Source organism: Muntiacus reevesi, chromosome 9, assembly GCF_963930625.1.
Source record: "Muntiacus reevesi chromosome 9, mMunRee1.1, whole genome shotgun sequence".
Classification (NCBI taxonomy): domain Eukaryota; kingdom Metazoa; phylum Chordata; class Mammalia; order Artiodactyla; family Cervidae; genus Muntiacus; species Muntiacus reevesi.
Window position 1 is genome coordinate 88,088,246 of NC_089257.1, and position 26,962 is coordinate 88,115,207.

General features: G+C 32.6%; 1 protein-coding gene across 3 annotated transcripts in view; it reads left to right on the top strand.

Annotated features, from left to right (window-relative positions):
• Positions 1–26,962, top strand: part of GRIA4 (glutamate ionotropic receptor AMPA type subunit 4) — a 613,307-nt gene that overhangs the window by 545,683 nt on the left and 40,662 nt on the right. For 2 of the 3 annotated variants that reach the window (XM_065944105.1, XM_065944106.1), the window contains exons 9-13: positions 752–862; positions 8,461–8,667; positions 15,558–15,928; positions 17,862–18,060; positions 23,807–24,054. In XM_065944105.1, the coding sequence (XP_065800177.1) occupies positions 752–862; positions 8,461–8,667; positions 15,558–15,928; positions 17,862–18,060; positions 23,807–24,054 (1,136 nt within the window). Of the gene's footprint in view, positions 1–751; positions 863–2,175; positions 2,287–8,460; positions 8,668–15,557; positions 15,929–17,861; positions 18,061–23,806; positions 24,055–26,962 lie in introns of those variants that run through there. The other variant, XM_065944107.1, reaches the window with a different exon arrangement.

Genomic DNA, 26,962 nt, shown 5'->3' on the forward strand with positions numbered 1-26,962 from the left:
TGTCAGAGAGCAAGCAATAAAGAGGTAGTCTGCATGCTGAAAAGAATCTTAAATTTCCTTTAGGAGCCCATTTTAGTTTGTTATTTGTATAGTGCTCAACTAATTACTTAATATATTTTATGGAAAAGAGTTTGCTCCAGTCTAAATGAGAAGTAATATAAGGATTTAAAATCTAAAAATACAAATTTAAAATTTTCAAAAGTAAAAATATTAAGTAATCATTAACATTTTATATATTTAGCATTTTGGAAATGGTAAAATTGTTATCTAGTGGCTAGGTTATATGAAACTATTTCTATATTGTTTTAAAATACACAAATCTAGTTTTTTTAAAATATCCTGTACATGTGCCCTGTGTAAATCTATTCTCTTTACTATAAAATCTGTAACATTATTGATAAAAATCATGTAAATTAAGTATAGAAGTTTCCAATCTTTCTCACTACAAGAGCATCAGAACAAAATGGTATTCCATCTGTATCCATATTCCTTTTTGAACCCATTCATTCTCAATGTCTTAGCTAGTCCATGAGTATATTAATAAATTGTAAAGTTGGCAAATGTATAAGTAGATAGTATCATTAACATTAGGAAAACTGGCTCACCATGAATTAAGAAAACTTCCAAACACATTTTTTGTGTGTGCTTCATAAATTTGTTTTGTTTTCTTATTAATAATTCTCATTGTTCCAATAAGAACTAGAGAAAAATCTTCTTAAATGTGTTTTCAAGAATTTTCTCTATTTGGCAGGTTGGGTACTGGAATGATATGGATAAATTAGTCTTGATTCAAGATGTACCCACTCTTGGCAATGACACAGCAGCTATTGAAAACAGAACAGTTGTTGTAACCACTATTATGGTAAGTTTTGGTCTCTGCTTTATGATGTTTCATTTTGCCCACAGGCAATTTTAATCCCCAGCTACCATGAACGGGGAGGGTGAAGATTGCATCTTAGTGATGGTGGCATTGTTGTTCTCATCAACAAAAGTCTGTTGAGGCTTTGAATAAGTTTGTCCTGAACGCATTTCAGTACTTTTATTTGTATTATCTTTTGTTGCATTATTGTTCTTGGAAGAATGCTCAGATGTTAAAAACTGAAACTCTTTCATTGGAAATGAATCAAATGCTAAGATTTCAAAGGACAAAAGAATGAACATGGAAAAGATCAACAACGTGAAATACTCAGTAGTAAACATCATATATTGTTACTATGCTTTTAAAACATCAATGTAATAATAGATAATAGTGCTCAAAATTATAATTTTCAGGTGCTTTATTAATTTAATAATGATTTGCATTGTCTTTATAATAGAGATATGAATGTTAAGATTTTAATAAGCATGCTTTACACAACTGTATGCTTTAAAAATAAATTTTGTTTTATATTTATATTTACTTCACAAAGGAGTTTTTGTACCGATTATTTTTCTCATTGACCTGTGGGAAAAAATGCATTAAGATGTATTGAAATTCTCCTAAATTAATAAAAATATGATATTCATTTGGTCACATTATAAAATAAAAAGTGCTCTAAATCTTGTCTGCTTTTTCAAAGAGATTCTTATGAAATTATCTTTTACATAGTGTATCTCATATTTTTCTCTTGTAAATTCAAACATGCATTTTAGAGTCAATGTTAGTCAAAGGAGATCAACAATTGGTAATTATTTCTGTCTAATTTTAAGTTATATATCCTCAGCTCACTGTCTCATTAGACAGGACACATTTTTAACTTTTATAAAGCCCTTACTCTAAATAAAGAGAAATTATTTTCTGTAATTTAATTTTTAGCTTATGTAATTTTAATTTTATGTTTTTAGTAATGTCAAGTTATTTCCAAAATTTTGACATTGAGGTCAAAGCATGAAAATGCCAGAGAAAAGCTTTCACATGTCGCAATTAATTTCATCAGTGTTGCGCCACCAGCTAGCTACTTAATGTTAATGTCAAGCCTTAATTGGAAGTTTATAATTTTAGAATTCAAACCAACCAACAGCAATTTTTGTGTATGAATGAAAAATATATATCTTCTAACTTAATTGTGTAATGCATGAAACTTGGACATATATATATGTATATATATATATATATATGGACATATACATATATATATTCCGAAAAAAGACACAGTAATGGAAAGTCATACTTCAGTACAGTCCTCCTCTTTTCAGCCTCTGATGAAGAATCCTATTTTAAGAAATTGATCAAGAAAGAAATGAGCTCCACGTTGTTCAACTATTCCTAACTAAAGCTCAAGTCTTGTTCTTCTGTGTAGTAAATTTAAACTAATTGTTCATGTGGGATTCTTCTTGGATGATCAACTCTGGACTACCAGAAAAAAACACTTATTTTTAAGTTCTGTGACTTTCCTGAGATATTAGAACAAAGAAGAACTAATCCTCATCTTTTTCAAGAAACTAAATGTTGAAAAATAATACTTAATTCTGACGTATCAATTCCCATATCTTGAAATGAGGTCATTGGACATAAATGATGGAATTTTAACACTTCTAATTCCAAGAGTAGATTTTCTAAAAGTAAATATCTATGAATCTGCATCCTTCTTTTCTGGATACACATAGTTGCTTTCTTTAAATTTTTTTTTTTTTTAATTTTGCCTGTTCTACATGAAATAAAGTGTTTTAGTGTTCATTATAGGTATAATGTAGATTCTGTTATTAAAGGGGGTGGAGACACAATTCTTCAGGCCATAATATTGAATTAATTTTACAAGCATGGCTATTTTTCAGAAAGCACGCTGTCAAAAAATGAGTAAAGTTATTGAAAAATCCAATTGTCTCCTATATATATAAAGACTATTCTGTACAGTTATATTTTCTTTGACAGTGATGTCATCAATATTTTTGCAATGAAAATAGTGCAGTATTAGTATCTGTCTTTTGTATAAAAATGTAATCTCTATATAAATAATACCTATGATCTTTGAAACTTCAATAATTCAAAAACAAAAATGCTAGCATCCTTTCACCAAAAATGTTCCTTGTATTTGTTTTTGTTGATACTTTCCCAGGACCTATGACATCTCCATCACCTCTTTCACTTTGAAAGAAATGTGCTTTTTTGTAGATGAATGAGATATTTACACTGGTGTATTATAATCCCTTAGATTAACTTGAAAACTTTCAACAGGAATGGAATTGGTTAGATGTTAAACTATGTGCAAGACAGATATCTAGACATAAAAAGAAGACTGTTGTGGCACTGGAACTCATTCATTTTGATCAAAATTGTTATGACTTTGCTGTTCTACCATTTGTCTTTCCTTTGTGTATGTTGTTATTTACATGTTGATACACTGTAATAGTACATGGTATTGTTGAATAAAGTTGATTGAGAAATTTATTTATTCATTCACAAATATTTATTAAGCGTCTGCTATTTGCTAGGCACAGTTATAAGCCTGAGATATGTTAGCCAAGAAAACAGACAAAAATCCTGCATTTTCAATTGAATTTTAATTCTAATGAGAAAAAGTAGACAAGAAACATAATAAGTATAGTAGATACCATTTTTTAATTAAAATGTGTCTTTAGCTTTTTTCATTGCTGAAATCTATTTATTTTATGTCTTTATTTTAATGACTAATTTATTCTTCCTGAATATAGTCATACTGAATATAACTTAACTAAATCTAAATAAAAGTAAGTTTGACACTATCATCACATGAGAATCACGACTACAAAATTGAAAGGTCTAAAGTTTTGTATTCAGATGTTCAACATTTTTCTCTTGAAGTCTTAGTGACTAAAAATTTTATAAAATTTGTAAAATTTATGAGACCGTGACCATGTTAATTTAACATTTTACATTCAAAATAAACAACCTAAAGAAGCCAAAACTGTGCCACGTGGTTTAGCTAAGTGTAGTAATTGAGGAAAAAGTGGTTTGCAGTAGACATTGGGGTGGTGGTTTCCTCTGTAATTTCACTGCTTTCTTTGGCTGAACTCTCTGGAAAAGGAGAGATACAATTAAATTTCAGTCAATGTCATTTTTCCCCAAATCCTTCACTGAAAGTAAATGAAACTTATAGCCCATTACAAAACTAAGAATGCATTTCTTACCATCTCATGAACACAACAATCCTTTTGGAAATTTTTCCACAAAATCCAAATTTATTCAGTATCATAATTACTTTATAAGCCTTAAAACAATTTTACTTATAACAGTCCTTCCAGGAGAACTTTATATTCTTTTTATGAGTTGTTTGATAGTTTATTTTTTTAAGTAGAATTTTGTAAATGCACTGCACATAGATACACATGTATATACAAGTGCATATTTATACATACATATAAGTATCTATACAGATTTTTAAAATTTTCTTTCTTGTACAAAATATCAATCTTCCCAATATATGCACCTGCTTCCAAAGAGTTTATAACTCAATGCTTTTAAATGTTATTTCTAATAAACAAAATGATACCACTATTAAATTCGCTCATTTCTTATAAATTGAATAATAACATTTTAATGTTCACTTTTAAGAATTTTACCCATAGGATAAATTATCTACATTAAGATTCTTTGGATAAAAGCAAATATCCACATAGCAAATTACTTTTGATATTACTGATGTTATTATTTTACCTGTTTTCAACTAGTGATTTCAATGATTATATTTGTGATGTTTAGAAAATCTTAAAGCTTTCCAATAAATATACACTTTGAAAGTTTTATTTTTGCTAAATATCAAGACAAATATTCCAAACAAAAGTTTCCTCAGTAGGAAAATGATTATTTATTGAAAATCACCTTAATTCATTTATCTAGACATTTTCATAAGCAAACCCTAGTGCCATAGCTTTAGACAGAGATTGATTTCTTTCCTGAAATAGCAGAGCAGATGTAGAACACTATGCGTTATGGAAATTGTACTAATAAACTCATAATTACTAAGAAGTAATGCATTTCAAATAACTTCTAAGGAATTGTTGTCCCACAGAACACAGCAGTTGATAACAAAGATGGTAGGTTATAGTCTTCCATTTTAATTCACAGTTGAGCACCTGGGGCCCCATAGGTAGCTTATTAAAGATGGTCCACAAACACCCCTTAATGATTGACTATAACTCGTTTTTACTATACTGAGAAGACTTGGTATTTTCTTCACCACAACTTTGTATTGAGTCTGCTCAGGTATGCAGTGTTTGAAGGGCTACTTGTACGTAAATTATCAGGTTTGAAATGGGACAAATGAAAAGGTTAAGAGCATGTTGAGGATTTGCTGCTAATTTGGATTTAACATGAAAGAAAAGGAAAATGAGACAGACTCAAAGTAACTGGAAAGAGCTGAGCAGCTCTGAGAGATCTTGTTCCAGAAACGCCTAGCTGTTCTCTCCTTTCGTTCTTCCGTCTTCCTGAGTGTGATCATCTTATTTCTCTTAATTTGCATGCACCAATATTCGAATCTCAACAATTACTCATGCCCCTAAGAGTCAGGCATGACTTAGTGACTTAACAGCAACAAACTTCTAATCAACATTTTCAGTAAACTGAAGTCTTCTCTAACCTTTGTTGGTTTGTTTGTTAGGAAAACAAAAATCTGATGGGTGTTGCTATCCAAAAAAGAAAGTGAAAAAAATCAAAGACACTAAATAAATTTGTATTTATAGATACATATGCCTGTTTCAGAAGAGATGATCTGGAACTCATTAATATTTACTTTCCTTTTGAACCCCTGAACCAGAAGTTCTAACATAAATACCTTGCCATGATATTCTTATTTAGGAAGCATTGATAGACCAGGAAATCTTTATATTTATTGAATACCTTATATTTATTGAGTACCAGACACTATGAGGAAATATGGAAAGGTTTTAATGCATTGTTTTTTCAAAAATTTCATTCACTAAAAATACAGAAATCATTTGTTTAATCTTGTCTTCTCTCTTGTTAAATCACATGAAATCTCAAATAGTTGCATATATTTTGACACGTGCTACAGTAGCTTCAAAAATGTCCAGACATTTCAAATTATGGGCTCAACTTCCACTCCTGCTAGTTCTGTGAAATTGAACAATTTGTTGAAATTCTTTAAGCTTAAATTTTCCATCTGCAAATGGGAAGTGCCTACCTCAAAATGGCAGTGTGGAAAGTAAATAAAAGGATACCATTAAAGAACAGTTAAATAACTTTGTACTTGATGTAGAGCAAGCACTAAATAACTGAGGGCTTGTCTTATTTTTTACTATATATGTTATTATATATGGTGGTTTCCCACCATTTTCAGTCCTGTACCTTTATTACAAAGAATTTAATCATAATCGTAAGAGGATAAGGAGCATATATAATTTATTTGTATACCCTAGTTCCCAGCAAGCTGCCTGGCACACAGCAGGTATTTATCAAATATTTGAGTAAACATTGAAAATGCAGCTTTTAATGAAACGAATTATTCACTATATAATGTAGAGGGGATTTTGCAAGCTAGGTGATGATACTAGCTAAAGAAGCTTCTGTACACAAGCTAATACACATCTGAGGGCTAAAATTCATGTGTTCAAGTTTTTCTGACTCTAGAATTTATCATCCTTAGTAGCCAGTGTGAACCTTAGCAATACTCCTTTTGAAAACCTCTCATTTGTTATAGTAACAACCATTTCAATTAGAATGTTAAGGACTGTGCAAATGTGCAATTTGTGCTTGTTTGCACATATTCTTCCATATTTTAATTAGCTATCACAAGACAAAAAGAGACAAACTGAAAGCATGGGTTCATTTTAAGTAATGTTCCATAACATATCTTAGAAATTAACAGTCTTGCAACAACTTACCAATTTTTATAACCACATTCATATTTTTCAAATGATTTATATCTGGAGAATGTTTTCTTTAAGCTAACAAATAATTCTCTTCTATCTAAAGAGATAATTAGTTGCCTTTATTTTGTAGGTGCAGAAATTTCTTAACCAAGTTCAATGTTAGAATATTCACCAAATTCAAGGAAGAAGTGAGAGATTTCTGGTTCTTTTGACCATGTCTACCTAAGGCAGGATTTAAGAAAATAATACAAGAGCCAATCCTATACAATTGCCCACAATAGAGTTATATAGGTCATCTCTATGAGAAAATCACATATTAATAAATTTACACTTCTATTGTTTTTTGAAATAGTTTCTATAGTTACAAAGTCCTTTAAAACAAAATCAGAATTAGTGTAGACTATCATGTAATGCAAAGTAAGTCATCTTCTAATCCAGAGTTTTAAGAGCAAGTTCAACTTTCCCAACTACAGATTTGCTGGGAGAAAAGAAAAGATACATATTAAAATTACTAAATGGATATCATGGTGCTATTTTATAAAATATAAATCATGACTTCAATAACATTGTAGTCAAAAGTGGTCATTCCTTGTCTACAAATGATTAAGAAATCTGAAGTGTGACCAGGAGTTCTGTATGTACTGCATGTTCACTGAGCCTATCTTTTAGTTGGTGGCATTAGGTTTTATTTATAAAATCAAGTGCTTTTCTGCTAACGTCTATTTAGTTTCACAGACTTTAAATGGTTTGGTTTAGGGATGTGTGTGTGTGGGAGGGTGGGTGGGTGGGTGGGTGCGTGTGTGTGTATGTACTGAAAACTGTTCAGTTATTACTAATTAGCAGTAATCTTTTCATTTCACAATAATTCTTCATCCTATTTTATCTTATTGCTTCAAAAACTAAATGAGAATATTACTAGAAATATTACTTGAAGAGTTAATGATTTTCACAATTGGGAAAAAATTATTAGCTTCCTTTTGGAACATATTTTTATAATAGAATAAAAATTCTTGGATCACAACCTTAATTAAAGCCAAGATACAGGACAATTTTAGGAAAGCCAATTTAATGCAAATTAGTATATAAAATGTTAAGGACTGCTAATTTGTTTCTTCTTTGCACTTGCTAATACCTGCTCTGACCAAGGCATCTTGCTAAATCCCAGAGAGCAAAGAAAAATAAATATGGCTCTTTTCCTGAAGGAAGTCTCAGTCGAATGTGGATAAAAAAGATGCAGAATACAGTGACCTATGACTTTGAATAAGTCTTTTATTGTACAAAATTGACTCCTAAGTAGTCTTCAGGTCATGAGATGCTTTGAAAATGGTAATCCCATTGTCATAGATGATAATTTATGCTTCTCTAGTCAATTATTAACATATATTTTCCCTATCACAGTCACAGTGCTAAGTATGTAATAATCATTCAAAAGAAATTTATTTTATTTTAAAGATTCTATTTTTAGTCTAAAAACATAATCTATAAAGCAACTTAATATACTTCTAAGCATAGTTATATATTCATCTGTTTTATTATCAGTTTCTTGCCACACAAAACCAGTGTGTGTATTAATACTAAATATAATCTATTTTTTAAATTCTGAAAGTGAAAGTTGCATAAAATTTTTGAATGTTTCATAATTTCTCCTTTACAGTTCTACTTCTCTCATTATAGGAATCCCCATATGTTATGTACAAGAAAAATCATGAAATGTTTGAAGGAAATGACAAGTATGAAGGATATTGTGTAGATTTGGCATCTGAAATTGCAAAACATATTGGTATCAAGTATAAAATTGCCATTGTCCCTGATGGAAAATATGGAGCAAGGGATGCAGACACAAAAATCTGGAATGGGATGGTAGGAGAACTTGTTTATGGGGTAAGCAAATCAATCTATTAGAAAATTTACTTACATAAACCTGAAAGTTTTTTTCACTTGGACACATATCAACTGTTAAATGTCTATTGCTGTTTTTTAAAATTTGCAGTTACATTCAAAGAAGCACATATGATGTCAAATGTTTCTCTATTTCATTAGTAGTATAATTTCCAAACAATTAGGGAAACTAATACTTGATAACTTCAAAAAGATAAAAATTCAGAATATGATATTCTGTTTTAAAAAAAACACTAACTTCAGTATCTATGATGATTATTCTCTTAAGCTTGATGCTGCTATACCAGAGACGTGTCTTGAGAGCTACAGAACAGCTCCATTACTTATCTGTTACTTGATAATTGTAGGAGCAGATTTCCTTTAACAGCATAAAGTTGAGCCTTATTTTAGCTAATTATTTATATTTCTATTGGTTGTATTTATAAGTAAATATGTTTTAAACTATTAATGAAGCAATCAGCAAACTAGCTAGCATATATTAAATACTCACCAATAATGTGAAATTCTTACAACTCTGCTGAACATAATAAATTTAAACTTATATGCAATGACATCATTTTTTCCAACATAGTAAACACAAAAGCAATAATTTATTCCATAGCAGGCCTCACGTGAAAGCATGTCAGGCCCTTCGCTTTGAGTTCACCAGATTTTTAGTGTATATATTCAAAGTGAAAGTGAAGTCACTCAGTCGTGTCCAACTCTTTGTGACCCCATGAACTGTAACCTACCATGTTCATCCATCCGTGGGATTTTCCAGGCAAGAGTACTGGAGTAGGTTGCCATTTCCTTTCCCAGAGGATCTTCCCAACCCAGGGATTGAACCTGGGTCTCCCGCATTGTAGGCAGACGCTTTACCATCTGGGCCATCAGGGAAGTCATACATATTCAAAGTCAAGGGCAAATTCAGTGTAGATATTCCTGCCTGAACTAGAACAAGCTTGGTTTCTTCAGCTAACATTGCACTGTTAAAATCAAGCCAGCAATTATCAAATACCAGTGATGGTATATTTCCAAAGTCCAGAAATCAAACCTAGAGCACACAGTGAGTTCTCTTCATCAAGTAACTAGTAAAAGTCATATACACTTGAACTGTATCCTGAAATTTCCTATAAGCCAATTTACATTTCACAAATTTCATGTTCAAAACACATTCTGTTTGGTTAATTCTTCAAGACTCCCTTTAAAAATTAAGAATTACACAAAAGTAATCCTTCCCCAGGAAAGAATAAAAGTAGAACAAGTTAGAACATTGGGCTTCCCAGGTAGCTCAGTGATAATCTGCCCACAATGCGGGACACTTAGGTTTGATCCCTGGGTCGGGAAGATCCGCTGGAGAAGGGAAAGGCAACCCGCTCCAGTTAGAACATAACTGATGTATACAGAGGGGCTCACTTTTAAGCCAGAACTGCAGTTCAAGACTTTTGTGTTTCTACATCCTGCTTTCAGACCATGAAACAATGAACATTCTCTGCACAGAACAGCTATAGCAGTAAGAGGAAATTATTTGGCATTAAAAAGCAATTAGTTAGCTTTATATTCATTTGAAAGAACTGCTGACTACTTAGGTGCCCTAAATGAGGAAAACAAAATTTTTAGGCTTAAAAAAATCAAAAAGTATTTTACCACTGGGCTGATCAACAGTCTGATATTGAGCTTTAATTCTCAAAGAAAAAGAGTTTTTAAAGCATGTGTTTGTTGGTAATACATGAAACTTTAAAATTTTAAATGGGAACCCTAACCTAGTGCCTGGAACTACGCTGATTCGCTCCCTTCAGAAAGCACTACTCAGTCCAGTTCAGTCGCTCCGCCGTGTCCGACTCTGCGGCCCGTGAACCGCAGCAGCCGGGACTCCCTGTCCTTCACCAACTCCCGCAGTCTACCCACACTCATGTCCATCCCGCTGGTGATGCCATCCAACCGTCTCATCCTCTGTTGTCCCCTTCTCCTCCTGCCCTCAATCTTTCCCAGTATCAGGGTCTTTTCAAATGAGTCAGCTCTCTGCATCAGGTGGCCAAAGTATTGCAGTTTCAGCTTCAGCATCAGTCCTTCCAGTGAACACCCAGGACTGATCTTTAGGATGGACTGGTTGGACCTCCTTGCAGTCCAAGGGACTCTCAAGAGTCTTCTCCAATACCACAGTTCAAAACCATCAATTTTTCTGCACTCAGCTTTCTTCACAGTCCACCTCTTTGACATCCATACATGACTACTGGAAAAACCATAGCCTTGACTAGATGAACCTTTATTGGCAAAGTAATGTCTCTGCTTTTTACTATGCTGTCTAGGTTGATCATCACTTTCCTTCCAAGGAGCAAGTGTCTTTTCATTCCATGGCTGCAATCACCATCTGCAGTGATTTTGGAGCCCAGAAAAATAAAGTCAGCCTCATTTCCACTGTTTCCCCATTTATTTCCCATGAAGTGATGGGACCAGATGCCATGATCTCAGTTTTCTGAATGTTGAGCTTTAAGCCAACTTTTTTACTCTCCTCTTTCACTTTCATCAAGAGGTTGTTTAGTTCTTCTCCACTTTCTGCCATAAGGGTGGTGTCATCTGCATATCTGAGGTTACTGATATTTCTCCTGGCAATCTTGATTCCAGCTTGTGCTTCCTCCAGCCCAGCCTTTCTCATGATGTACTCTGAATATAAGTTAAATAAGCAGGGTGACAATATACAGCCTTGATGTACTCCTTTTCCTATTTGGAACCAGTCTGTTCCATGTCCACTTCTAACTGTTGCTTCCTGACTTGCATACAGGTTTCTCAAGAGGCAGGTCAGGTGGTCTGGTATTCCCGTCTCTTTCAGAATTTTCCAGAGTTTATTGTGATCCACATAGTCAAAGACTTTGGCATAGTCAATCAAGCAGAAACAGCTGTTTTTCTGGAACTCTCTTGCTTTTTCAATGATCCAGCGGATGTTGTCAATTTGATCTCTCTTTCCTCTGCCTATTCTGAAACCAGTTTGAACATCTGAAAGTTCACATATTGCTGAAGACTGGCTTGGAGAATTTTGAGCATTACTTTACTAGTTACATTACTGAGTATTTCATCTCAAAAGTGCATCCTTGAATTCAGTTAATTTCGGACCAGATAACTAATCAGAGTTATTTTCTACATTTGTTATATATCTCTCCTCTGGAGTCCTTACCAAGTTGGTAACCCAGGCTCACTCCTGTGCAAGTGTTCTGATGACATTTTATTGGGAGAATATTGTTTAAATAGTGAAAATAAGTGATATGAAGGGAGTAGTATAATTAAAAGCAACAAAATTGTATCACTAGTACATGTGTCACATGACACAAAAAAGTCACAAAGTCAGGCTGTTCTCAGAGAGAAAAAGTAACATAATGGTTATTGCTCTTTATTGATTCCTCAGCCAGTTTGCAAGGATTTAAATAATCTGATTTTTGCCACTTGAGTTATACAATTTTTCCCAAAAGGAATCTTTGTTCACGTCTCATATACTTTCCGCAGATTTTATATTTTCCATTCTCATGTCTGCAAAGTTTTTACTTGCCTCTCAACTACATTTTTTTTCCTTTCTTACTGCTAATGCACACATGAATTCTCAGTTTACAGGCCCTAAGTAAAACTCTGTGTATATTCTTCTACTCAAAAAGCCAGCAAGATGATTAACTTTGAGTCCATTATGTATTTATTTTTTTTACTTTATTCTTTGCAAACCTTGTTACTGTAATTGTTAGGAATAGATTATCTGCCAGACATTTAGATGTGATCTCAGCACACCACCAGGTGGTTACCCCAAAGCTCAAAAGTTCCCTTACACTTTCAGATTCTTTCTGCCTGTCACTACTGCACACTGCAACAAATTCCTGACAGGATCTTCCGTGGTCTACTGCACCAGGGCCTCTTCTTGTGCCTTGCTGTGCTTCTGTGTGTATTTTAACCAAAGAGATTTTTCTCGAGCAAATTCCATGTCCTCCCAACACTAGAACATTTAACACATTTAACACAGTGTTAAAATGCTGGTTCATCAGCCTCAGTCCAGAAGTCATTGAGAATCCAAACATTATGAAGCTCTTGCAGGAGACATTTCTCACAATTTTGGGAATCACTGAGAGCTAATGGAACAAGGCAAATGCAACATCTCCAAAGTTAGCAGAGAAAACTCAGATGTATCTTCTGTTCCGCGACCTCTTTCAGAACTTCAAGTGTGTCCTTATTGAGCATTTCCATCACCACTGTTATCTAATATTTGCTTTCCATTGCACCGAGTTTTATGTGCTGGAGACTCCTTTATTTCTCTTCATGCTTCTCTACCTTTAAGGAGTTTACTCTCACTAATGGCCACTTGTATAAATAAAAAATTTCAGAAGTTACTACACAGAACAGTGTAGTATTCGAAAGGTGGTATTTCACATCAGTTAAAGGAAGCATTATCCATTTATACCTACTGGTAAAGCAGGACAATTTTGTAATACATTATCATGTAATATGCTAGATAAATTATAGGGGGATTACAGGTACTAGAATAAAGTGTATATTGAGGTTGATCATATGCTATGAGAGGGATTTTACTAAGCATGAAACCAAAGCCTGAAAATGCAAAAATATAATTTTATATGGCTACAACAAAATTTTAAAATATATATACTAAAATAAAGTATCACAAATCAAGTAACATAAACAAAACAATTGATGACTAGGAAGAATGTTTAAAATATATATATGGAACATAATATTTTAGCATATTTAAAACACATAAATTAGTGAGCAAAAACAGAATAGCCCATATGGAAGTGGGGAAGATTATGACAAGTAATATATAAAAGGAGTAAAATTGTCTGTTTTTTACAAAAATTTAAAAAATTCAAGTCAGTACAATGAGATTAGCAAATTGGTGAAGATAATGAGAATAAATGAAAAAATCCCCTGGATATGCATAAGGAATATCCAGGGTTCAAAGCTGAAGGTGCTTTCACACAGTGCTGATAACAATACAAATTTGCATGATCTTTAGTGAGAAAAATTGTGCAAAATATGTAATGAGCATTAAATAACAAAGTTATATGTGAGGATTTGTCTTCAAAGTTGTTTATATCACCATTGTTATAAACTGCGTAAAACTGGAAACAATACAGATATCCCCCCCAAAATAAATTGAATGAATAAATTTTGATATTTTAGCATGATAAAAGATTTTCAATCACTAAAACTTATTTTTACTATATATGTTGAAATAATGTTGAAATACCTCATCATATTCTCTTGAGAAAAAGAGTTATAAAATATGGTGTTCTATATTACCCAATTTAAAACAAAAAAAATAATATTCATGAAATAATTTCTGATAGCACATATAAAAAAATAAGAGTAATGAAGGAAATGAAGATAACTTTTCATAATTTTGTTTTTATATTCTATATCTACTTCATATATCACTGTATAATAAAAATTATACAAATAATAGTAACTACGGGGAAGTAATAATCTCTCAAAAATGATTCTGACTTTTGTATTACATATAGGCATTTTTGATGTGAACTAAATTTATTCCCACTTGAAAGCATATGCAGTTACTTTTCAGACACTCAGTGGAAAGCATGACAACAAGAGTACATTTCCCATTCTAACCCTTCAGTTGCCTTTGTACCAAGCTGCTGGCCATCATAACAATCCAGGGGCCTGATACATAAAGTGAATATAAAACTGGCAGCCACTGTGTAAGAACATATATGTCTGTGTTTCAGATTCCATTTTAATACCAAATATTTTCCTTCTAAAATAAATAATCAAAAAAACTTTTCTCATTTGTAGATCATGTAACAATTTACAGTTTTTTCACCATACTTCATTTCATTTGATTTTAGAGATGGCATAATTTAACAGAAATACAATCTCAAATTGCAGAGGTGCTATGATGTGTAAAACTAATTTGAGTCTCAGTCTCAACCATCTGTAAAAAGTGTAACATTGTTTATCTGTTTAAGATGGCTAAGTGAGAAGCCATTCAAAACAGTTAAATCCACATAGACATAAAATCCCTCAGTAATTGTTCAGTAAATGTTTTATTGTTTTATTAAGATTTGTTTAATAATCACAATAATGTAATGAGGTAAACAAGAAAGAAAATGTCTTAATTTTGAAGATATGGAAATAGATTCAGAAAAGTTACTCAGAATCACAACATAAAAATGGAAGCTGGTATCTTATTAATAAAATTTATAAGAATTGACTGTGCCAGTTCCAAAATCTATTTTAGAAATTGAACGTAGAAATCCAAGTATGTAAATAGGAAGAAGTAAATGCCAATTTCCAGATTTTTGTCTGTATTCTGAGTTGAAAAATGCTATCAAACAACAGGTTTCTTCTATTTTACAAACACAAGCTTCATGCTAGGTTTTCTCATAACTGGAAAGGACTAAAAAAGAAAAGACTATTTGAAATTTGAAATTCATAATTTTAAGAAATGGCCAACTAATGAATTAGTGACCACATTCCAAATAAAATAGAAAAGACTGCAAAATATCAGTAATTCTAGCCAAGAAATTCAGAAATTCAGCCATATGGGAAAATTTTCAAGTGTCCTCCTCTGCACTTTGTCAGACCCTTAAAGACTAATGCAGTTATTTGAGTTTAAGCTATTTTTGCTATGCCTACTCCTTCACTTTTTCTCTCCCTCTTATCTAATTACTAGCACAAATAAAAATATATTTGCAATTAAAGTGACATAATATAAAAAAAAAATCTACTGTTCATCTTTGTCACTGGCCCTATTTATTGTAGGTATTCCCCAAAAAATGTAGAATAAATACTAACAGGTTAAAATCTGTGTGAATCAATCCGGTACTAAATGGTTCATGAAATCTATTAACCTACATTTTTTTCATGTGTCTTTTCTTTTATAGAAAGCAGAGATTGCTATTGCCCCTCTGACAATCACTTTGGTCCGAGAGGAGGTCATTGACTTCTCTAAGCCCTTCATGAGTTTGGGCATATCTATTATGATCAAAAAGCCTCAGAAATCTAAACCAGGAGTGTTTTCCTTCTTGGATCCTCTGGCCTATGAGATTTGGATGTGCATAGTCTTTGCCTACATTGGTGTCAGCGTGGTCTTGTTCCTGGTTAGTAGGTTTAGTCCTTACGAGTGGCACACAGAAGAGCCAGAAGATGGGAAGGAAGGACCCAGCGACCAGCCTCCCAACGAGTTTGGCATCTTTAACAGCCTCTGGTTTTCCCTGGGTGCTTTTATGCAGCAAGGATGTGACATTTCACCCAGGTTAGTTTCAAAGCCCTTAAGTTCTTCACCAACTCCCTAGTAACTCTAAATATTGTGCATAACACCTCTCTACATGTTATTTTTCTAGAGGCAGAGCATTGCCTAAAACAGAGAAAGACTTTGTACTCCCCAAATTAATCTAAGTATACTCATAACCAATTTTTCCAGATTAGCACAAAGTATGGATACATCATAAAGGTTAATTTCCCAATGGAAAAGGAACATACGGAACCCATCAGAACTCTCAAAAATCGTTTAGTGTTAATATTTCCTATGGTGACTTGACAGGTGGAAGCTAAATCTAAATTCTTAAGAAAGCAAATTTATTTTCATGTTATTTCCTTTACAAAATCAAATGTTTTGTCATTGTTGTTCATTTTTGAGAACTAATTTTGAACTCAACTTAAATCCTGTGTAGCTTAATGGAAATTTCTGCCATGAAACTACCTAAAACCTAAGTCAATATAGTAGGTTCCAGATATACTTTTTTCTAAACAATCATAAACAAGCTAAGCAGTACACAGAGTCAGAAATGTAAATACTATATATTTTTTATCTATGGAGTCACAGCTCATGTCAGTTAGGATATAGTTTAGTTAAGTTTGCCAAAAATGCAGCCAACCTACTGCTACTAGAAAAATACCAAATTTCTCTGAGAAAAGTAGGTGAAGCAAGAGAAGCTAAGAATTACACTTAAATAATGATATATTATCAACACATATATGTGTATCATCTCAAGAAATATAATGCTTTCTTAAAAAGAGACATTTTAGCTACAATGTACTTTGTATTCCTTATGACCCAGGAACACTATAAATGTGCATAAATTCCAATAACATAGGAATTTGAATAAATAATCCTCAATTAATGAAAAGAAATCAAAACAAATCAAGAAATAATTTTATGGTTTTTAAAATCAGGATTAAGTAAATGCTAAGTTAAAACCAATAGGTGCCACTTGTATAGTAACATTAAGAAGGGAGCATTTTAGGCTAGAAATGCCATGGAAAATATTAAGAAAATATTTAAAATAAATTGTCACAGGAATTTTAGAGGATCCAATGGTCCTATGGGCTGAAATCAATTATGACTATGTTCTGAATTTTTTATACATTTCATTCTCACTTTTCCTCTGCTCACTCACACATCCTTGATAGCCAGAGAAAGTGTGAGAGAAAACATTTTTTGATCTCCAGCATCAGTTTTCAGTGCTGTCATACTGCACATTGACCAATCACATGCTTTGGTCTCATGTGGGCAGTGGCAAGGAGAACATTTTTATACCAGTGTGGAAAGCACTTTAAGACACAGCTCATCCTCCACTCAGATAAGAAATAGAATATTCTTATCCAACAAACAAACAAAATGTTCTCAACTATGGTTCCTTGGAGACCAATCCTAGATATGTTTCTGATCAAGCCCCACCTTGGCATATGTCCCATCTATCCTTGCATACCTCTGACTGAAGGTAAAAACAAGTTCTCTCACAAAAGCATCTACCACCTTGTATCAAATCTAAGAGCTTACCCATTGTTAAGATGTATTGCTATTTCATAACAGTGCTTCCAATCAAACTGTGATACTGTGTTTTATCTCATCAAACATAGGCTGCATCCTAATTCAGAGACACTAAAGTGAGTGGGAGTCAATGAATTTAAGCAAGTGTTCTTCCTCTGAATCTGAAGGAAAGGCATTTGGTTCCACATTTCTGCCAAGTAAACAATTAAAAGGAAAAGTATTTTTTAAATGGCATTTATACATTCAATATAGCATGAAAGATATCAAATGATACAGAAATACTAGAATCGTTCTTGAGTAGACTATTTAGAACATAAAATGACACTTGCAATTATTTTTAAACATACACAATGGTATTTCTTTTCTTTATGTTGATTATAGAAAGGAAAATGTACATTATCTTATCCATGTTTAGATCCCTCTCAGGACGAATTGTTGGAGGTGTTTGGTGGTTCTTTACACTCATCATTATATCATCTTATACTGCTAATCTCGCCGCTTTCCTGACGGTTGAGAGAATGGTCTCCCCTATAGAAAGTGCAGAAGATTTGGCCAAACAAACAGAAATTGCCTACGGAACACTGGATTCAGGGTCAACAAAAGAATTCTTCAGAGTAAGTTGAGGGGAAAACTAAAAAGGAAATGTTCATAACTTTGAAATTTAAGCAATTTTGCAAATAATTATACTATGGGCTCTAGCTACTATAGGCTTTGCAAACACAATGGTAACTGCTATATTTAAACATAGCTATGCTGTATATTTCTACTTGGATTTTAGTCATTTTAAGTTGCAAAAGCCTGTTGATTTACTCACATTGCAAGAGGGACCCTCACTAAGGAAAAGTAACAGTAAAAGGGTAAACAAAGCAACTTCATTTAATCCCAAAGATTCCAAAGTTGATAATGCCATGATGATACTTTATCTGGTAAGATTTGGATTTGTCTATGCTTTGGGACTTAGAGCATAAAAATGAAAACAGGGCATAAAAAAAAAAAAATACAATTACCTTACTGCATTTGAGTCTCAAAGCCTTAATAGCATGCTATAGTATTTATATGAGGTTTATTGTTCTATAATGTATTCTGTAGCAATGGATTTCAAAGCAATATATTTGCTTTCTCACTAGATAAAGAGAACAATAACTACTAAGTTCTAGCACCCTTGTAAAGCATTGTGTGGTATTTCATTTGAGGTGACTTCTCTGCTTTTGCAAATAAAATTGTTCAAACTGATATAATTGCATTTCACATATGGATATGATTCCTTTGGCTTGCCATCAGGATGGCAAGTATTTTGGAGGTTTTTGGTTTTCAGCTCTTAGTGCCACTCAGTATGAATTTTTTGATCAGAGAATCTCTTTTACTCTGGTTTTACTTAAATCCAGAAATATAAATTTCATAATATCTGACCAGAGATAAAGGTTCATTTTGTGACTTCAGAACCAAAAAACTAAAAAGTAATAAGGGTAACATTTTCACAGATATTTAGCTAGGTAATAATTGCATCTTATATTAGTATTAAACATCAATTGCTTAGAGACTAGATATTTAACAATTTAGAAGGCAAGGTATATTTCACTATTTCCTAAACTATTATGTAAAATTAATGATAGCCCCTTAAAGCAAATTCACTCTTATATATAGTACTTGGGAAATTATACTTTCATTTTAAATGTTTTTGTTTTCTCATTCTCATTTTGTTTTCTCATTCAGGTTGCAAGTTAAAAACAACAGAAGATGTTACTCCTTAAGCCAGGCTTAATTTTCATGCACTTGAATTTCAATAAGATATTTCTCTTTTTTAAAAAAATTAAATTATAGTATTCTTATATACTATAAATGCTGATGTAACACTAAATTACTGATGTAACACAGCAGATCATTCAAAAACTGTCAAACCTATCACTGCACACTGTGTTTTTAAAAAAGAAGAAGACAGTGAACATATTTGTCAACAATTTGGAACTTGACAAATAGATACAAAATTTTAAGTTAATTATAAAGTATTTGTAGATTTTTCTAAAACTGTAAATAATAGTCATGACAATATATTTTATTAACAATATTCTGTGAATAAACTTAATTAGTCAAACTTTTTTAACTTATTAAGTGCATTCCAGTCTCTAAAGCTTAATATAATAGCATACTGCTCTAATATATTTGAGCATAACTTCAAAACCTTGCTAGAAATCTAAAAGATGAAAGTGTTAGTCACTCAGTTGTGTCCAACTCTATAAGCCCAAGGACTATAGCCTTCCAGGCTTCTCTGTCCATGGGATTTCCCAGGCAAAAATACTGGAGTGGATTGTCATTAAAGTTTCACCCAAAAGAAAGTAGGTAAAATGTAGTGATTTGCCTAAAAATCAGTGTGTATACACAATAAGATAGTATACGAATTTGTGCTATTCATTGCATTTTACTGAAAAATGATGGCTGATTTTCATGTAAATAAAGCAAATGTTTATAGGTTCATCATTCTGCTTTGAGTGAAAAAGGAGAAAAGAAACATCATAGTGATTTCCTGAAAATATTTCAAAGCTAACTCTCTGTAAATCTCTTTGTCATCAAGTACATTGAAAATGTTATTTCTAATCTTTATAGAATTTTTAAAAACTGCTCAAATTTAAAAAACTAATGAAGTAGATAAGAGAATATATTGATTAAAAATATAAGAATAAAGAAAGCTGTTTCCTAGACACAGAGTCTTCCATTTAAGTTGTGCAGTCACCATGCCCTATCTCCTTTCTGTCCTACCCAATTCCAATTTTAAAATTGAAAGAGTTTTATAAGTATAGGTATTTATGCTGTAGAAAAGTTGAGCCCAAATGGGACAAGAAAATCATTTTCCCTGGAAGCACACTTCCAGGAGTGCATTAATTTCAGTTCTTTGATAAAAACCTCATTCATTTCCCACCCTGTGTTCTCCCTCCTCTCTCATACATGATGACCTGGTTTAAATAAACTATTTGTCTGGTAGATTGAGGAAACAAACCTGAAAGGTACTTTTGTCCCTATCAAAATGTTTTCTTATAGGAACACAGTAATGATACATCTATCAGCTTCACTAAATTGCCTCAGGCAGTTATCTGTACTCAGAACTTCAAAAAATGTTGCCGTTGTTCTGGAAAAAGATTTAAGCCATGGGGAAAATAATATCCGAATTCAACAACTGCCTTGGTCTTGCCCCGTTAAGAAACTTAATAAGTCTCTTGTTCTGTGCACATTGTTAAGCACATACATAGAGGCATTTACAGAAATTTTGTGTTTGTCACTTAATGACTGGCTTTTGTAAAGGCACTTTTACATTATACCTGATTTGAACACACTGATTTTCATTTCAGTGCAATTTTATCCTGTGCCTGTTTATCATCAGTGAAATTATGAATGCATAAATGAGGCGGATTAGTATCTCAGTTGTTATAATATGATCATAGTGCATTGATGAGCTCTTACTGGAACTTCAGTCTTGCTGCATAAGCTACTAAAAGCAGGAAATAATTCACATGATAACAATGTATGACATTTTTATATTTATATTAAAACAGAAATGGCAAAATACTTAATTTTGAGAAATTAAAAAGAAAGCAATTTTTAAATCTCCAAGAATTATTTTAAATAATAAAATAGTGTTCTAAATTAAATAGCTTCCCATATATAGTGTTTCATAATAAAGATGAAGCTGACATTAATTTTATAATTTTAAAAAATAATGACATATTACCTTTGCTTATTACCTTGAGCATATTCACTCCCCAAACCTGATCTTTATAGCTGAAGATGAAGATATTAAAAGTGCTATTATCATTACATTTATGAACTTGCTGGGTAGGCAGAAATTCCCCCAGTTTAGCCTGTCTTATCAAATTTATAACGATTACCCTGCCCTCCTTCCTTAACAACATCCTCTTACAGTGACAGGTAAGGCACAGCAGTATTATTTCCAGTGCTACTTCTTGAATCTCCCTCCTCACCTTCTCCACCATGTGAATTTGATTTTTTCTAACCCATGCCCCTTTTAAATCAGAATCAGAATTTTTAAACATTAACAGAGTACACATTTACACATCATGTAAATTTTAAGAGTTTCTTTCATCATTCCTAATTTATATTATACTGATACATAAGAACTGTTAAGCATAATTACACTAAAGATTCCTCTTTCTTCAGGATTTTAAAGGAGTTAGTTTCTTTTGCATCTATAGTATATGTAATTCAATATGATTTAAACAAATACAGCAGTAATTTCCCTCACATTAATATTATGGAAATGGACTATGATAAAATATCAATAACAAAAGTATTTTATTCCTTTACAAAAATCACTTGCTTTAATGTTCTGTTGCATTTATATTGTAAAATTACTTGCATAATTATCAAGCCCTAAAATTTTTCTTTTTTTCCATTTTGCTGTGTTAGTTTTGTTTACTTGTTTCTTATTCCTGTAACTAAATAATAAGAAAGCTGGCAAGTAACAAGCATGATTCTTGTTTTCTTAAATTTTTTAAAAGAAATTTTAATCAAAATAATGCTCAGATTTTATTTCTTCTGGTTTCAATTTATATAGTGAAGCAAATATATATATGTATTACTATATGGCTAATAGATGTTTACCAACAAGTCTCTAAATTGAAATAACCAGAATAGTTATTCAAAGACAATAAGTATTAAGTGATCCAGGTAGTTTATAATTTTCAGAGATTAGAACTCACTGTAAAATGGAATAGTTCATTCTCTGGAAGAGAACTTCATTATTAGAGATGAAATGAATGAGGCCCGGCAATATGGCCTCCCTAGTGGATCTCATTAATTCAGATAGTCTTCTGCCCTGGAACCACATAGAATCTTTGCAATTGAAATATAGTTGGCATAGAATGCTCCTAATATGAGGATTTCTGTAGCGAGAAGTAACCTGTAATTACCTGAACACACATACACAAACATATCAGATTTTCTGTATCATGAAATATTTTTAAGTGTTAATAACATAAAAACATTTTAGGTACCTATTTCCTGAAATAAATAATTTCTATTTCCTGAACATTTTCAGGATATCTATTTCCCATCTGATATTTATCACTGTTTGAATATATATTAACATAAAATATCTGGAGTTTGGTTTTTGAGGTATGCAAGTATCTTCTGTGGCTTATTGTATGTTTATTGATTGCTAAATTTCCATCTTATGAAGCCAAAATTTTGAACACCAGTTTTAATCAATCATCTGAGTAATTTGCTTTTGCCCAGAACATGTATTCTTAAGTTTGCTATTCAGGTTGCTTGTCGATTATTGAATATCTGCTTCTTGTTGGATTCTATCTTCTGATAACCAAACAAAGTTGGCTTAAATAAGTATACACGATACTCAGAATTTGGCCTTATGCATAGAGTCAAGTTTGGTGGAAATCTCCACTACTTTTAGCTTTGACCCTGGTGCAAAATTCCCCCACTTTGCTATTGAACAAAAATAACTGCACCAGATAAAAGTCTATGTGTATCATTGTATTAACAAACACCAAACAGGATTCAGGCTTTTCTACTTTGTTAAACACATCCTTAGGGACATTTGCATTCATTTGGATATATTTTCACATTAAAAAGAAAAGAAAAGAATGTGTGGATAAAAAAAAATCTAATATGAATGCAGATACCCACAAAAGGAATTGAATAAATTAAGTACAAAAAGCAGTGTAGATCAAGCCAATAAATAAAAAAATAAAGTTTCTTTACTGAAGTCAAGGGATTAGAAAAACTAACCTTTCAAAAATAGAAAGTGGAAAAACAGGAATCACTTCTCTTTAAGTTTAATGTATGTTCTATTTGGAGATTTTGTTAGAAAAGGTCTAAAAATGCTTTGGTGGACCTAAAATTTGATTCTTGTTTTATAGATATTTGGTTTACAAACTAAGGCAGATTTCTCCTCCTCCTTTGGTGTTCAACTACTGACTTGATAGGGACTGCATATTTTGTATGTATCTTTTTAGAATGGTTCTCATTAAAACTTGGAGACATGGAAAAATATAAAAATAAAACTAACAGTTCTCCTTGTTTGCTATAATTCAGTACAACTCTCTCTATGGATGTCTATATTTTATAAAAATAATAAGTTCTTTAAGCAGTTAACTATAGTAATTATGACATGAGGTACCTTTTTCATCAAACTCACTTTTAATTATCTTTCATTTCAGTGATTTTCTTAAACAATGGTAAAAGGCATTTTTCTAATTGAAAAAGAAATAGTGTTATTATGACCAATTGGAATTAGGGGGTAATGTCAAAGGCTTTATCCTGATTCCAGTTCAGTCAATATTAACATCTTGTTCCCTTCTTTCCTGTATTTAATTTTATTTTAATTTCCTCCAGAGATCAAAAATAGCAGTGTATGAAAAGATGTGGACCTACATGCGATCAGCAGAGCCATCAGTGTTCACTAGGACTACAGCTGAGGGAGTAGCTCGTGTGAGAAAATCCAAGGGCAAATTTGCCTTTCTCCTGGAGTCCACTATGAATGAATACATTGAGCAGCGAAAGCCATGTGACACAATGAAAGTTGGAGGAAATCTGGATTCAAAAGGCTATGGAGTAGCAACGCCCAAGGGCTCTTCATTAAGGTGGGTGGAATAGTATAACAATATAACATGTGTTGTTATAGTATTCCACCTTCCCTGATGTCCCTGAGAGAATTATTTTGTTTTGTGTGTGAACATGGTATGTTTGTTTGTTTTTCTTTCTTCCATTTCATATTTTTTGGTCAACAATCAGGTAATTTTCTAATTTTAGAATAATTAATCATGATCAGCATATATCTTTTAAGGCCATATAAAAACCAAACTGGTTGAACACTAGCTGCTTCCAGTGGGCCTAAAACATGGGTAGCATATGCTTCTATAGCTCATCAACTTTTTTTGGTCACTGAAATCTACATTCTCATTGTGTCAGTAATAATTCTACATTGTTCATTATTTTTTAAAATTATGCCTGCCCACTAGTTTCTATGAAGAAATCAACATCTTCTAGAAAAACACTTTTTTTTCCATTTCAATGTTTCATTTATTATGACATCATTATATTTTTAGAAAATCCTGATGTTGTACTGATGCTAACTTTGCAAATCACATTTATTTAAAAATGCAGGAGGGAAAACTGGGCTCTGATTTTATGGTGCTTACTCAAGTCACACTCTCACCTGTTGCAAAGGGAGTATGGCGTAAGTAAGATCTGTAAAATTAGACCCAATAACAATGCAAAATTGTTAAAACATAGACCCCTAAAATATGACTTACAACTAAAGCATCACACATGTGGTTAATAGCCCACAAGTGTTAAAAGTGGCACTTTAATTCTTAAGGAAATGTTGGTTAAACCTGCCCTTTTTACCCTTTTGGTCCTGGACATAGAAAATTCACATGTTTATGTCCAGGAGGCAGTGTTTCCTATTTTCCTTAAGTAATAAAGGCTGCTTTTGTGTTACTGGGGCTAGAATAAAGCCGGGGTCAAAAGTGACAACTGACAAATTACTCTGGTCTCAGTGCTGTTTAGGAGAGATTCATACAAAGCACAGATTCAAGAGGAAATCAGAATCTTTGCTAAAGGAATTAACCAAGAACCTGATCTTGAGAAATGATGTTTCTGGTAAGCCTCTGAAAAATTAAGGTAATAAGACCTGTACTATTGCCTAGTTAAGAGTGAACACAACAAAATAATATATGATTGGTTTCGAAAGGGGAATTGCAAAGTGCTTTGGGTGTGTGTATTGGGTGGTGGAGGAGTTGAGACAAATATAAAAAACAAATACTAGTACTGAAAAGTTGTGTTAAACCAATATTTTGTGCTTGCAAACAACAGTGTAATAATTAGAAAGTGGTTTCATGTTATGTTCAAAAGGGATGGTTTTTAAAGAGAGAAAAACATTAGCCAGTAAAGACAAATTTGAGTGTAAACTTTGGCAATTGTGAAGTCAGGTTTATTTGAACATACTTCCCATGTGAAATTGGAGAAATGTGCAAGAGGGAAGTCCAACATAAATTATCCATGGGAATCCTCTAACTAACAGAGGAACCTGTAGTTCTTAAATAATTCCGGGCAAAGTATAGATCAATAAATAATGTTAAATATCAAAATAAATAAATCAATTACCCGTGATAAAATTCTACCCCCAAAATATTTAGCCATTCAGAATCAGGCATCAGGATATTTGGTCTTTAAAGGGTTTATTTTGTTTAATGAAATATAAAAATGATGTAATCTCAATGAGGCCATGTGGCAAATACATCTCCATCAAAATAGTAATTACAAGAGTACAAAGTATAAATAATTTTTAAAAAACCCAAGGGGAGACAGCTATGGTGGTTGATATGTAGATCACTGTTCAGACTATTGATTACATTCACTGGATGCAGCATTTGCTCTTAGTTAATTCTCTGTGGATGTGGCTGCCTTGTCCTCTGTCTTGTGTCTACTGATAAAAGTCAAGTTCCAGGGACTGAATTTGGCCCGCAGATACTGGTACGCCTGACTCCCATTGATAGCAACAGTGTTCCCGTCTTAAATGTGCCACTTTGTCAAATCCACACTACAGGGATTGTTTGGGGGGAAGCTGAAGGACTTCATCTGTCTCGAACTGTATAATAGTCAGCTCTGGCCTCCCCCTGCTTTTCCTGTCTTTCCCTGGATCTTGTTAATGAGGCAGTTGTTAAACTCAGCTTCCTGGGTGAAGAGTTTGTTTATGTGCTTTGCTTTATACATGCCACAATTTCCTGAGCAAACTGGCCCCTGCATGACAAAAACAGTCATTTTGCCCTGCCTTTGAGAATACTGGAATATGCCAGAATATGAATACTCTCAGTGCCAGCTAACCAGCATTCACCTTACCCACATCTCTTCACTCCTTCACACTTAGCCCTACTGAGTAGGAGGATCATTAAGCTTAAATTCTTGTTCTTATTCAACCACCAACCTTCTGCTTCAAAACAGAGAAACTAATGTAGAGAAGAATGTAAAGATGGACTAATAGGCAGCTTCTGTAGAAATGATAAAATGCAAAAGAATTGCAGTCCTTGGAGCAAAATCCAGAGGGTATACCTGCATCAGAATATCTTTGAAAGCTTTCTTCCTTATTTGTTCAGTTGAGACTAAGTCTGTTTTCCTGTAAGATCTTTTTTAATCAGATTTTTGGGTTAATAGTTCTGGATAGAGTGAGACTGGTCTATTTCATTGTCATTAATTATGGCTTTCTTTCAAATGCTGCTGTTTTGATTCATGGGCAACATGAGACTTTAAGAAAAGGAAAAAATCTTCCTTCTATATAAGTATACATAGTAAAGTTGTATACTTTACTATCAAAATAGTACTTTCTTTTGTATATAATCTATATTACACTAGTTTCTATACTGTTAACTTTTCCATGCAATAAGTAAACTGATAAAGACTCCTTAGAGTGAATCATAATTTAGCAATACAGACTTATTGGCTATTAAATGGTTTTTAAATGAGAAATACCCTTTTTAAAGATATTCATGG